Source organism: Mya arenaria, chromosome 11, assembly GCF_026914265.1.
Source record: "Mya arenaria isolate MELC-2E11 chromosome 11, ASM2691426v1".
In the NCBI taxonomy this organism is placed as follows: Eukaryota; Metazoa; Mollusca; class Bivalvia; order Myida; family Myidae; genus Mya; species Mya arenaria.
Window position 1 is genome coordinate 7,381,077 of NC_069132.1, and position 14,206 is coordinate 7,395,282.

General features: G+C 35.7%; 2 protein-coding genes across 2 annotated transcripts; both read right to left on the reverse strand.

The window, feature by feature from the left end:
* Nucleotides 1–462: 462 nt before the first annotated feature.
* LOC128209425 (uncharacterized) lies at nt 463–1,952 on the reverse strand. The gene is made up of 2 exons (XM_052913450.1): nt 1,692–1,952; nt 463–1,279 (listed from the first exon to the last, which is right to left on the reverse strand). The coding sequence occupies exon 2, from the start codon at nt 1,259–1,261 to the stop codon at nt 707–709; it is 555 nt and encodes a 184-aa protein (XP_052769410.1). The 5' UTR covers nt 1,262–1,279; nt 1,692–1,952; the 3' UTR covers nt 463–706.
* Nucleotides 1,953–8,801: 6,849 nt separating this feature from the next.
* On the reverse strand, nt 8,802–13,349 carry LOC128207857 (uncharacterized). The gene is made up of 4 exons (XM_052911025.1): nt 13,306–13,349; nt 10,768–10,835; nt 9,396–9,536; nt 8,802–9,354 (listed from the first exon to the last, which is right to left on the reverse strand). The coding sequence occupies exons 1-4, from the start codon at nt 13,347–13,349 to the stop codon at nt 8,972–8,974; spliced, it is 636 nt and encodes a 211-aa protein (XP_052766985.1). The 3' UTR covers nt 8,802–8,971.
* Nucleotides 13,350–14,206: the final 857 nt, after the last annotated feature.

The following is a 14,206-nucleotide window of genomic DNA, read 5'->3' on the forward strand; positions in this document are numbered from 1 at the left end:
ATAAACTGTTTTAGTTGACGCCTATTTCAGAGAGAGAGGATATATAACTTAAACTGCTATTATACCTTTCTACTCCTCACACGCAAACAAAAATGGCCAGTAATAAATGCTTACAAATAAAAAATGTTGTTCCGTTTTGGTTAAAATTAACAGCTGTAAAACTAATATTTGGCTTTGAACAAACTTTAGTTCGCATCAACAGGATCAACAGCAAATACTAAATAGCTTGGTCTTGGTTGATTACTAACACGGTCTTGCCTGGATGATGTCAAGACATTGTTTTATTTGGAGCACACAACACATAAAAGCTCTCGACCGTTCACATAAGGCGGACAAAGCGAGGAGGCACAGCATCGGACTTCGGTCAGGTAGAACAGCTTGCGATCATTAGGTAGGTCATTTACAATATCTAAAAAAATATAATTTCTTTATACAACAGGGGATTGAATAAAACAAAACATATATATGTAATCATTTACTTTTACTATAGATCACAATTGGTCAACCCATGAGCTGTACGAGCTGGACGTCACATACAATTTATATAATTTTTAATATGCAATAATTTTCAAACAACTAAGTGTTATAGAAAATTCCGTTCCGTTACACAGGCACAGATATAATGTTGTAAAAACTGGACTTATAACAAGACCACATATCAATGTTATATACTAACTCGGTCTTGAACGGTTGATTTTAAAGCAATTCATTTAGAGCACACAACACACGAAAGCTCTCGACCATTCACATAAGGCGGACAAAGCGAGGAGGCACCGCATCGGACTTCCGTCAGGTAGAACAGCTTGCCATTATTACTAGATGCTCCGCCAGTAATAACTTCCGGGTCGACATCTAGACAAACAAACTCGGTAGCTGCATTATGACCGTTCCTCCCACTGCTTAAGTAACCATGGTATTCCATTGTCCAGCCATCGAGGCATTGTCGACTGCCAGGAATCATTATTACGGTTGGCCGTTCAGTTCGGCAAACAGCACAGGGTGGATCCTCATCAGTTATTTCACGACCAAAGAAATATGGCCGACTGCGAAGATCAAACTCGTATTCAGCTCCGTAAACAAGTCCGCCATCTTGTTCTTCGTCGTCATACTTGTTCCACGATGGTTGCTGTGTTAGGCACAGGTAATTGGCAGCTGCACCTGTGTGTTGATAGTGTGACCCCGCAACAAGCCCAGAATATATAGTCTCTGTGCCGTTACCAGCACATGAAGATTTACCCCAACCTAGTATAAGTTGAACCATCTTCTGTTGATTTAGATTCTAAAATACAAACATGGCGGTCAAATTCAATGATATTGAGAAAGGAAAATACTGCATTCTCTAGAAATTCAGGTTTAGACAAAGATTTGACGATTTTTAAAAAGAAAATAATATCACCCTTCATGTGAATACGTATTTATATGTCCTTTTTCAAATAACTGTACCTAAAATATTTTTTATACTGACATGATTCTAACTGTTGGGCCAAATTTCATGGCGATTGAATATTTTGCGGTTATATGCTAAACATTGTATACCGATATCAACAATGAAATATATGAACTTATGAAACACAGGTTTAAATCACTTTATAGGAAATTTAATAATTTATGAAATTTAATCCGATGTTTAACACTTGTTTCGTAGTGTTAGCATTACGTGATATAAGTGTGAAAGCAACAAATAAACTAACTTTTTATTTGCTCCTTTAGATCGCTGATGGCCGATGTTTGAAGGTTGTTTTCCTCAAGTAAACGCTTCGTCTCTCTTTCAAGTTGCTCAAGCTTTTTCAGCACGCCAAACTCGTACTCGAACTTGTCAAACGAAGGTCCGATCTCCGCGCACAGGGCGGGTGGTAGCGTTGCCAATATCAGAGTTATCCAGGTAAGGAATGCCATGTTTATGTCTACTAGTGCGACAGGAACGGCCGTTTTTATACATTTCACACACATCCTCTTTTGTAATATTTCCTTATAAGGATAGGTTCAGAATACTGTTTACAAACATATCCTGTATTATTAGGAAGAAGGAAACAAAAGTAATGACAAATTGTGAACAACATGAAAGTACTATTTTTGAATAAGTTTAAAACACTTGGACACGCAAATAGAAATTTAGATTTCCTTGGGATTGGCCTTTCAAAAGTTCATCTCAACCAAGCATGCCTTGTTTTAAAGCGATGCTTTTGTTGTGGACTGTGAATAGTTTTACCGGTGGTAAACAAGTTGCAAATAATTCAGTTTATTGTCAGGTGAAGATGTGAAACAAATATTATTCTTCCTTATTGAGGCACTAAGAAGGGCACATGTTGCGAAACATTGAAGACTTAAGAGGTTTGTGAAATATGTTTAACCCATTCGTCTTTTGGCAATCATTAAGTCATCTGGCATTCAATATATGTGGGGCAATTAAATGTTATTAGCAATACTCCTTCAAAGTTTGAGGATGATATGTATAGTTATTTATCAGTTCTGAATGTTGATAAAAGAGTTGGTTATTTAAAATTCCAATTACAATCATGATTACATCATCCTGGCAGCAATGAATATGTTATATTGATAATAAATTGAAAATATATTCTATAAATGCAAAAACAAAAACTCACAGAAAAGGTCAAACATTCAATATATGTAATTTACCCTTTAACGGATGTGTGCAAAATCTATATGAATAACCAAATGACAGTTCGGTAACTATATAAAGCGTAGAACTTTGTTGTCACACGGAAATTCATAATATACAACAATATTATATATACTATAAAATCTCAACGGTGATATATAGTCATTATAACTAAATCACATAATACATAGAACAGAAAAAGAAGGGTTTGTTTTCATCTTCTTTTAACATATGTCTTTTTGTTCATGAACTTTTAACTTGTCATTAATGAAGGCACTTTCATTTTCAATTTTATATCGTTAGCCTTCGTGCGTTACAAAAGTTGCAGACGTAAGAGTAATATATCTGAACTTCATGCAGAATATGGGGTATTTCAACACAACCAGGAAATTAATTGGTCTAATGTCTAAAATTGGATTTTCGTAAATTGCAAAAACTTATGGTCCCCAAGTTAAGACACATATGTATGTCCGTAGAAAGGAAAAGATTCAAACTCTTGTGCGATTCTACAATCCCAGAAAAGTTGTCAAATCGTCTTTATGTATTCAGAACAGAAGTGACATAGGTTATAATCTGTGAGTTGGTCTAGATATAATATGCTTCGAACACAGTCGTTCATAGTCCATACGTTGACTTATCAAGTGGTTCTTCCTAAAGATATTCAAAAGCTCAAAACACGGCATTCATAGGAAAAATACATTTGGCAAATCAACAACAACAACAACAACAACAATAACAAGAACAATAATAACAACAACAACACTATAAGAAAATACTTCAATGAGGTGGTGTACATCTGATATAAAATCATTTTTTGAATAATACTACAATAGTCAATTTCATGCAACTGTAAAGAAAGCAGTTAAATTACTAATTATTGTACCTTTTAAAAAATATACCAGTTTTGAATTGAAATGCATGTGGAACAACTGGTTTTCTTGAGTTTTGATTCGTTTATTTTAAAATCAATATGGTTCTACCATAGTAATATACATGTAATGACCAACCTCTCGACCAACTATAAGAACCTTAGGCACAAGGTTACACAAGTTATAAAAGCTTTTTGTGTTCAACGTCACCTCAGCCGTGATCATTGACATTCTGGTCTTTGAATCAATAAGGGCCATTTGCTGGTCATGCCCATCCTCTATACCAAATCTGCGGGCCGTTTGCCCATCAATCGGACAAGATGAAGTTAACAGTGTTATATGTTAGGTCTCGAGCTTGTGAACTAGGAGACGTTAATAGTGTTATACGTTTGATCACGAGCTTGTGCACTAACAAACGTTAACAGTGTTACACATTTGATCACGAGGATGAGCTTGTTCACAAAGAGACGTTAACAGTGTTATACTTTGATCACAAGCTTGAGCTTATGCACTAAGAGACGTTAACAGTGTTATACGTTTGATCACGAGCTTGTGCACTAAGAGGCGTAATCAGTGTAATACGTTTGATCACGAGCTTGTGCACTAAAATACGTTTACAGCGTTACACGTTTGTTCACGAGCTTAAGCATTAAGAGACGTTCACAATGTTATAGGTTTGATCACGACCTTGAGCACTATGAGACGTTAACATTGTAATACGTTTCTTCACGAGCTTGAGCATAAACAGAAGTTAACAGTGTCATACGTTTGATCTGGAGCTTGGGCTCTAATAGACTTTAACAATGTTATTAGTTTGATCACGAGATTGAGATTGTGCACTAAGAGACGATTACAGCGTCATACGTATGATCTGGAGCTTGGCCACTAAGAGACGTTAACAGCATTACTACTTTGATCACGAGGTTGAGCTTGTTCACTAAGAGACGATTAAAGAGTTATACGTTTGATCACGAGGTTGAGCTTGTGCACTAAGAGACATGAACAGTGTTATACGTTTGATCTTGAGCTTGCGAATTAAGAGACATTAACAGTGTTAAGCGTTTAATCACGAGCTTGTGCATGTGCACTTAGAGACCATAACATTGTTACACGTTTGATTAGGAGGTTATGGTATGTACACAAACATATATTTACACAGTTATAACTTATACGTTTTGAACCTTTCCTTTTTTTGATAACAGGCAAATGAAACAGGCAATTGCATAGCTTGACCCAATCTTAGTAAAGCAGCACCCATCATAGTTCATGCAAAATACTAAAGCCTATATCTGATGGTTTTCAGTCGATCCCCACCCAATGGCTTTAGTACACTTTAGTACGATGCTTTTAATTGGTCGTGCCGAATTGCATTCCAACAAATGAATGCCATAGAAAACGAACGATTCCAATAGTCCAATTCCCCTGAAAAGTCCAGATTAAGAAGGCCGATTTTTTTCTGCTTGTGTAGTCACATGGACCATGAAATTTTCTTTCGCATGGAATGAATTCCCCTCGGAGAACCGACAAATAACAAAGGATACTAAATGTATACAGCTGTAAGTCGTTCAAAACTAACGTGGCTCTACGGAGATGACAATCGCACCATTTCTTTCATTTTTGATCAAAACCTTGGACAATACATCATAGGGAATTGCTCACGGTTTGTGAAATACACTTCTTTGTTAAAATCAAGATATTGAAAGGTAGAAACCTTCAGCAACTGTTGATAATTGCTTAAATATCGTCTTTGATTACCACAATTTTCAATTGCGAAAAACAATGTTTATCTAACAGTGTGTATATACCATGTGATAAATTGCGTCATAAATGCTACGTTGGATGGCATCATTTTGCTTCGAATGAAGACTTTGCACACGAAAACTTATGTGAAGCAAATTCCGATCAGAAACACACCGAAGTGGAATCCCATTGTTTGACGATCTTACAATTGCCTTTCCTGTTTATTCAACGGTGAACATTTTTTTAGCGTAAGCCGAAAGTCAGTTTTTCCGCCCCACCCCCAGTGTTCTCTTTAAACTATGAATACCGAGATATCTGTATTGTTTTCGTTTTCGTTTCGTATTTGCCGTCTTTCCTTCGGGTAGAGTACTTCGTCCATCAGGGGTATGCCACGCGCGTTCTTGAAATAAATAGACTTGTTCTTTAGAGAAACTATCACACCATCCTTATAAGGTGAGACGTCAATCGCCGTTGTCACAACAGACCTGGCCACAATTAATTGCTTTAAGGCCTCATATATGCTGCTAATTTAATGGTTTCGAGGTTAAGAGCATCTACCCAGGACGTAATTAGCAACATTATCACTATCAACATTATACCGAGGCCGCTTTTGATACAAGGATCCGTCGTAAATATAGGCTTAGTAAACTCATATCCATCACGTCTTCAAACATTTAGTTAACTTACCAATTAATAAGTGTTTGTTTAGGGTTGTTTACTTTCCGGATTAATATTAATTTGACTTACTAATATTCCATTGCCACATCGGAAAACGTATGATTTAAACAAAAACATTACGTATTATACAGGAATATTTGTAAGGTCATTTGTTTCGATACAATTACATCGACTTAAACATGATAAATCACCCGGCATGAAGAGCGCTCTTTGCAAAGTAGAAGTATCTCCCATAGTTACACAAAATAATGAATTTAATTAAATTTGACTCTCTGGATATCTGAAAAACAAACGATATTCGAGAACTAGTTTTGCATCGTTCGATTTTCTCTTTCAAAGGCATATAGTTACGCTACTTTTAAGGCTTTATCTGAATTTCTGTGTAGTAACAATGCATGTATACTCTAGACATAAAATGTCTAGTAACGAATCTTACATAAAAAGAGATATTCAACTATAACATCTGATACAAATGAAAATAAATGATGTTCGAATTTATTTAGGTAACCCGGCAAGAAGAGGGCGCTAACGATGAAGAAATAAACATTTCATGGATAAGTCTTGTTGTCGACAATGTACATATAGACCCTGTTGAAAGACAAGGAAAGGTTTCAAAACAAAACTGATATTTAATATGACGAAAGCATGATTAAAATATGTGCGCTATAGTTTTAGAGTAACTAGACAATTAATAATTATCTGTTGAAAATAGACAGTTTTTGCTAAATAGTTTAGATCCTCTTTTGACCAAATGACATTATTCTATTATAGTTCGTAGTAACACGTTTCAATTATACTGTAAATAATTGCAATAACTACATATATGCTAGAGAGAATTGTTACAAAGCAATCAAAGCTGTTTGTAAGCTTGAGAACAATTATGTTTCTTACGAAAAACACCCTAGCCTATTAAGTGAAATATATAGCTATCTCGTGTCTTTTTTCCTACAATGGTTAGTAGGTTGATTTTAAGCAACAATAGACAATGTCTAACAAACGGAAATAAAATCGTTCTTTATCGGGCGGTCAGACAAAGCAACTAGAAACTGAATAAAATATACACCCTCCATCGAAAAAAGCCGAATATCTCCAGGATTTCTTTTAACAAGCAACTTCGATACTTGATATCCCCCAACACAGAGATTCAGACAGTTCATGACTCAATGTTAATCAAACATTGGACTTCGGACTCCACACACATTGACCAGCCCAATTGCGTTCATACCCCGATAATGACATCAAGCCCGCAACTCATTCCTTAAATGGAAACTGAAGAAAGAAGATGGAACCGTCGCATCTTAGCCAGAGACTGCTTTTATTCTCGCTCATCCAGAACACCGTCGGATCGTTTTAACATTAATACAAACAAAACCGAACCATCGCAAACGGACGAGGAGAATAAATGCACTTGTATAAACGAGGAATCTCAACACCTTCTAATTTATATCGTGTCTTAATGCTTTAAATGCCAAAATAGATATAAATCTTACAATGCGTAACAAACATGTACATGCTGTGTTCTGTTTCGTTTCGATATATAGTTCATTCGTATTTATAAATGGTTGGATATCCATTTAATTTTATCAATATAATTATATCACGTGGACAATAAGGAAAAAAAGAGCCTGTCAACCCCACTATGCGCAATAATATTAGATCACTGGTAATAAAGGCTTTGAATACATATTGAGTACATGGAAGGGAATCTTCATATTCGATCAGAGTGCAGTCATGTATTCCTACTTGCATGAAATAAGCTTCATCGCATGCAACCATAACCTATATTAGTATTAAATAGGATTTAAGTTTAAGTTAAGTTAGTGCCACGTCTATCCTTTTCACTATGCAAGAATGTAGCCATTCAGAACTAGTTCTATAAAGGATACACGCTCGCATTTGTTACTTGTGTCAGTAAATACAACCTTCAGGTCGATTCAAACTCGCGGTTAAAAGCAACCTTGTTTAATATCATCAAAGCCAACGTGGATTCTTTTATAACGCGAATGTTCATCAACTACACGTTACGCGATTCAATATGTATATGAACAATTCAGTAGTCGAAAGTTTAAACATAAACCTCGTTTAATTGCACAGGGTCAACACCGATGACATAGAACACAAAAACAAACAATCACAAGGAATCCAAAAATCCCGAGTAAAGTAAAAACGTAAATGGTTATTTAATTTGTTAATTATTATCTTATTACAAACATTGCGCAGAAATTCCAAATTGCTTAGTAACATCATCCTCGGCACCTCAGCGTATCATAACCTATATGATACCCTGGGCAAATCAGCTGTAAAAATATCGTACTCATGAATAATTTATCAGGTGAAATACAGCCGCTTGATAGGTCGCATGAGAAACACCTCATGCGATGGGGAAATGGCCGGGATGTTACGGATGTAATCTCGGTTCGAAATAATCCAATGAGATCACGGCTTACAAATCGTTTTGGGCAGGATATTGTTGAAAATGCCGATAACTATTCACAAAGGTGATTCTTTCCTTTTTGTTATCGGCTACTTCATTGGTCGGAAACTGCTAATGAATATTTAAGATTTACGAAGTTTCCCGAGCCCAGGGTATCGTATAGGTTATGATACGCTGGGGTGCTGAGGATGATTAACATTTTTTTGGATGTTTTTAAATAATTGATGTATGAGTTGGATGAGTCATGTTTCCTTGGATGGCATGGATCTTAAAATGTGTTTATGAACAGATCTTACAGAAATCATAATTGATGTACGTTTTAATGCAAAATTTCTCAAAATCATATCGAAATAGAGCAATATAGGTTATTTACAAAATTCAAAATAATATAACATTCTTTATACGACAGGAGGTTGAATAAAACAAAACATGTAATCCTTAACTCTTATTATAGATCACAATTGGTCAATCCATGAGCTGTACATAGGACGTCACATACAATTTATATAACTTTTACTATTTAATAAATTTCCAACACATTAAATACTGTTGTAAAAACTGGACATATACCATGACCATGTTTCAAGTTTATATACTAACTCAGTCTTGAACGGTTGATTTTAAAGCAATTCATTTGGAGCACACAACACACGAAAGCTCTCGACCATTCACATATGGCGGACAAAGCGAGGAGGAAAGGCATCGGAGTTCCGTTAGGTAAAAAAGCTTGCTGTCATTATTAGAAGTTCCGCCAGAAATAACTTCCGGGTCGACATCTAGACAAACAAACTCGGTAGCTGCAGGATGATCGTAATACCTACTGCTTAAATAGCCGTTGTATTCCATTGTCCAGCCATCGAGGCATTGTCGACTGCCAGGAATCATTATTACGGTTGGCCGTTCAGTTCGGCAAACAGCACAGGGTGGATCCTGATCAGTTATTTCTCGACCAAAGAAATATGACCGGCTGTGATGGTCAAACTCGTATTCAGCTCCGTAGATAATTGCGCCACCTTGTTCTTCGTCATTGTCTACGATGGTTGCTGTGTTAAACACAGGTAGTTGACCGATGTACCTTTTTGAGTATAGTGTGATCCCGCAACAAGTCCAGTATATATAGTCTCTGTGCCATTACCAGGAAATGAAGATTTTCCCCACCTAGTATAAGTTGAACCATCTTCTGTTGATTTAGATTCTAAAACACAAACATGGCGGTCAAATTCAATGTTATTGAAAACAGAAAATAATGCATGCTCTAGAAATTCAGGTTAAGAAAAAGATTTGACGATTTTTAAAAAGAAAATAATATCACGCTCCATGTTAATACGTATTTATATGTCCTTTTTCAAATAACTGTACCTTAAATAGTTTTTATACTGACATGATTCTAACTGTTGGGCTTGGACACGCCTTTTACACGTTCTTTTTAAAGAGTTTTCCCGTAGAAGTTCATTAAACCTCGCAGATGCATGTATTGGAAGCAGTGTGTATTCTTTAATCACAAAACACGGGAATATACAGATCGATCCCATAATCTAGTTTGCGGCATATTAATAACAATGCTTCAGCTCATATAGGGCGTACGTTTTTAAAATAGAGTTACCGTAAAGGTAAATGGGAATATGATGTTCGAAACAGGAGATCCAAAATATTGACCATGCTAGAAATTCTTATTTTGTACACGGGCAAAGAAGAACACAAGTACCCGTATGGAACTCCTGTTTAATTGTCATCACACGATTACCTCCCTTGTTGAAGACTGTCGTCTGTAGCATCATGGAAACCTTGTCTTTTGGCAATATTTAGAACCGTAATTATTTATTTCTCGCTTCAAACGGCACCGTATTTTTTTCATGCTCCATTCAAGAAACAATGCTGCACACACCGCATAACTATTTAAAGGACGATTTGACTAATAACATAATCTCAATCACTTCGCGAATATCCATGGCAACTACGAATTCTTTCATATCTATACGCATCAATTTTTACTACGCACTAAAGAGTCCAGCGAAAAAATACATTTTTACTTTATTTTGATTAGCTGGGTTGGAAGAAAAAGCATATTCCGCAGCCGCTTTTGTAAGGAAGATTTATCCCAACCCTCGCGCAGAGTGTTCTGCCGAAACTCGTTAAACCGCATTTCCGCAAAACACACTAAAATCAGGTTGGGATGAACCTTACACACTCGGCCATGGAATATACTTATAGTCTCCTATGCCACTTTGTTTTATTGAGGGCGATTGCAATTTACCAAACCAATAACTGTTTATATTACCTGTTATAATATTTTTAAGTTTGTCCATTACTGTCTGTGGCTCTGTTACTTTTCCTATAAAAATCATGAATAATATTCCATTTTCAGCTCTTCAAAATTTGTACTTATTGTAAAGTCAGACTGCTGTACTTGAATGACTTCATCGTACCTTTAAGACCTAACACGGTTGCTCTGTGTTGATTCTTTGTTTGTAGGTAGAGTTTATATCCAAACAAACTGGTTTAAGCCCCCAGTATACTAATGTTGTAGCAAACTGGTGTTGCACTGACCGCTCCTTGGCGGTAATTCCATCAGTTGTCAGTAAACCTATTTTGATGCGAAACTGAAGACTGTTGGTACCTCCGACCACATAATATTTCGCTCTATTTTATGAGGGTACTGTAAATGTGTTCTGAGCGCTTGCTGCGTAATGCTGGGCTGAATGTTATCCTAAGAAATATCTTAGAGTACTCTTTATTTACTGTTTCTGAAATTAGGCTTGAATGCCTGTTTTCTCATTCGTTGTTCCTATTACTTAGTCTTAAAAAGTGTTTCATTCGAAGATATAATAACAATACTTTTTAAGTAGCTTACACATATACCAAAGGCAGACCACTCTGTCGATGAAAAGTAGGATTACCAAAAATCGTTATTGTACGGTGGACATATGCTACTGGTTAACAAAAAAGTGATTCAATGTATCGTGTATCGTTTGTATGATATTAACCATAAAACATAAAAACACGTTTGACGTACGTACCCTCGTAGTTTGAAAACATTTCATGTGAGACATGTTTTGGCACAAAGAGAGAATAGTTTCTGCAATAGATCTCGATTCTTCAGTTATAATGTACAGTTCTTTTCTAACGCGCGCAGGCAAGACGTTTTTATATGACCTAAATCATCGTTCGACGTGTATATTTTTTATATCACCAGCCGCTCTAGCCCGATCATTATGATTATTTAATTGTAATGAACGTCATCAGAGGAATTGGGTGTATCGTTTAATAGAATGTGTGGAATATTCACAAGTGTAAGTTTAAGTATGTATTAACAAACTTAGTGTCATTGAAAGATTACAAAAAGGGAAGGAATAGTTCTTTTCCACTGTATGCAATAATTATTATACACAATATAATTTACCGAAAGCTGTAGCTGCTGTGTACATAAACATCTGCTTACACAAGTTATCAACTTGAAATGGTTTACGAATCGCAAAACTGCAGTCTGATATTTGACATAGATTTGTCAATACGGACCTAAATTAATTAAGATGGTTCAACGGGCTATAGAAATTGCTAACCAAATAATTTATGGTATAAAAAACATTTTGAACCTTTGCTTTTAAATAGCAGTCAAATGAATCAGGCAATTGCATAACTTGTACCAATCCGCCAATGTTTTATGCAAAATACTTACGCCTACGTTTGATGGTTTTAAGCCGATTCTCACCCAATGGCTTTAGAACACTTTAGTACGATTCCTTTATTTGGTCGTACCCAATTTCATTTGAAAAAATTTATGCCATAAAAAACGAACGATTCCACTCGTCACATTCCCAGGAAGAATCCAGCTTCAGATGGCCCGAGGATTTATTTGCTTATGTTGTCACATGGACCCGGATTTTGTTTTCTTTCGCATGGAATAAATTCCCCTTTGAGAACCGCCAGATGACGAGGATACCATATGTATACTGCCGTAAGTCATTCAACAATTAACTGGTTCTACGGAGATGACTATCGAACCATATCTTTCATGGCATTTTCTTTAATATTTTATCAAAACCTTCGACAATACATCATAGGTTTGAAAACAGCAAATACATCGACGATTCCTTAAAGGGACTCGCTCATGGTTTGTGAAATGCACTTCTTTTCTTTTATTACGAAATAAAGTGTGGCAAATCATTCAGAGTGTTAAAAATAAGATATTGGCAGCTGGGACACTTCAGCAAATGTTGATATTGGCTCATCTTCTTTCGAAGACCACAATTTCAATCGGGTTATTAACGGCAATGAGTGATTTCATTGTTGCGTGATTGGTTGCTTGACATTATTACGTGTTGTTATCAATGTCAAAAAAGGTAATAAAAGATCAAAATATCCATGTCCTGTTGTAGAAAGTTTCATGGCCTAATGGATAAGATGTCGGTTTATGTTTTTTCCTGACTCTACCGGCATGGGTTCGCTCCCAACCAACATTTTTTATACTTTATTGTATGTTTTTTCTGCAAGTTAGATAAAAAATAGTAAAATAATGATACAAGTGGTTTAGATGCATCACTGTGACAAATAATATTTGGTAACAACATGAGCGAGCCCCTTTAAATTCACGACGTTTCCCGTTCAAAATGATGCAGCCTGTTTTCGACTGGTGCCAGGTATGAGCTACCTGAGCATGCACATGCATGCATCATTTGGTAAGGAGTCCATCCAGCCGAAACTTTGTATATTAAGATTTCTCATTAAAACTTATTAATTATCCTCACATTTACACCCCCTTAACATTCTTATTTACATGAAAATCTCTCTAATGCAGTAATTGTTTGTCTTGTTTACGTTCCAAATTAATACTTTTTTGACACACAAATATTCTATTGTAACATCAGTAAACGTTTGATTAAAACGATAGCATTACGTATTATACACGTACTGTTGTTAGATTGGTTGCTTAATACCAAAACAACGACTTAAACATGATAACTAACTCGGCATAAAGAGCGCTCTTTTCAAAGGAGTAGTTATCTCCCATACTTACGCAATATAATGCAATGCATTCAGAATAATTAGACACGTATTCTAAATATCTGAAAAATATAATAATACGAAAAGCTAGTTTTACAGTAGTATCGTTCGTCTTTCTCCTCCGAATGTATATAAATCTCCTTCTTTGAAGGGTTTATCTAAATTTCTGTGTAGTTACAATGCATACATATACTGTAAAAATAAAATGTCATGGAACAAATCTAACAAAATAAGAGATATAAAATTATAAAATCTTTATTACAAATGCGAATGAATGATGATTTTTTCTTGATAAGACCACCTTAGAATTAGAAAATGGTTCAATTCTTTATTTCAAGTTACCCAAACTGTTAAAGGTAATGGCGCTAATGACGATACAATTAAAACTAGCCATGTTGTCGACAATTCAAATACACACCCCGAGGTGCAAGGCAAGATCTAAAACGACCCTGAACTAGAGACACAAACGTGCAAACATCACATACAAACACCTTGAACAGACCACAACATCGCATCAACATATCTTTACCAATAAGTCATGGGATTACCGCCTTTGACTGGCTAGTGAAACCCGAGTTTACTGGAACACGATCTCATTGACTTATTATCAATTAATAATCTCTTGACTTAATGACATTATTATACTATAGTTTATTGTTAAACGTTTAAAATACACTGTAAATAGTTGCGATCATGACATAAATTCTCCACAGGACTGTTAAAGGAACACTCAAAGCTGTTTGTAAACGACCTAGCCTATTTCAGTTAAATACAAAGCCATCTGGTGTCCTTAATTTTGTTCGTACAATGGTAAGTGGGTTGATTTTATAGAACGATAGATAGTGTCTAACAAACAGAAATAAA

Coding starts and splice junctions, on each gene's coding strand:
- LOC128209425 (XM_052913450.1), bottom strand. CDS start 1,261: ATGGTTCAACTTATACTAGGTTGGGGTAAATCTTCATGTGCTGGTAAC.
- LOC128207857 (XM_052911025.1), bottom strand. CDS start 13,349: ATGGGAGATAACTACTCCTTTGAAAAGAGCGCTCTTTATGCCGA. Junction 10,836..13,305: donor AAGAGCGCTCTTTATGCCGA/GTTAGTTATCAT, acceptor GGCTTAAACCAG/TTTGTTTGGATATAAACTCT. Junction 9,537..10,767: donor AACCGTGTTAGGTCTTAAAG/GTACGATGAAGT, acceptor TTTGTGTTTTAG/AATCTAAATCAACAGAAGAT.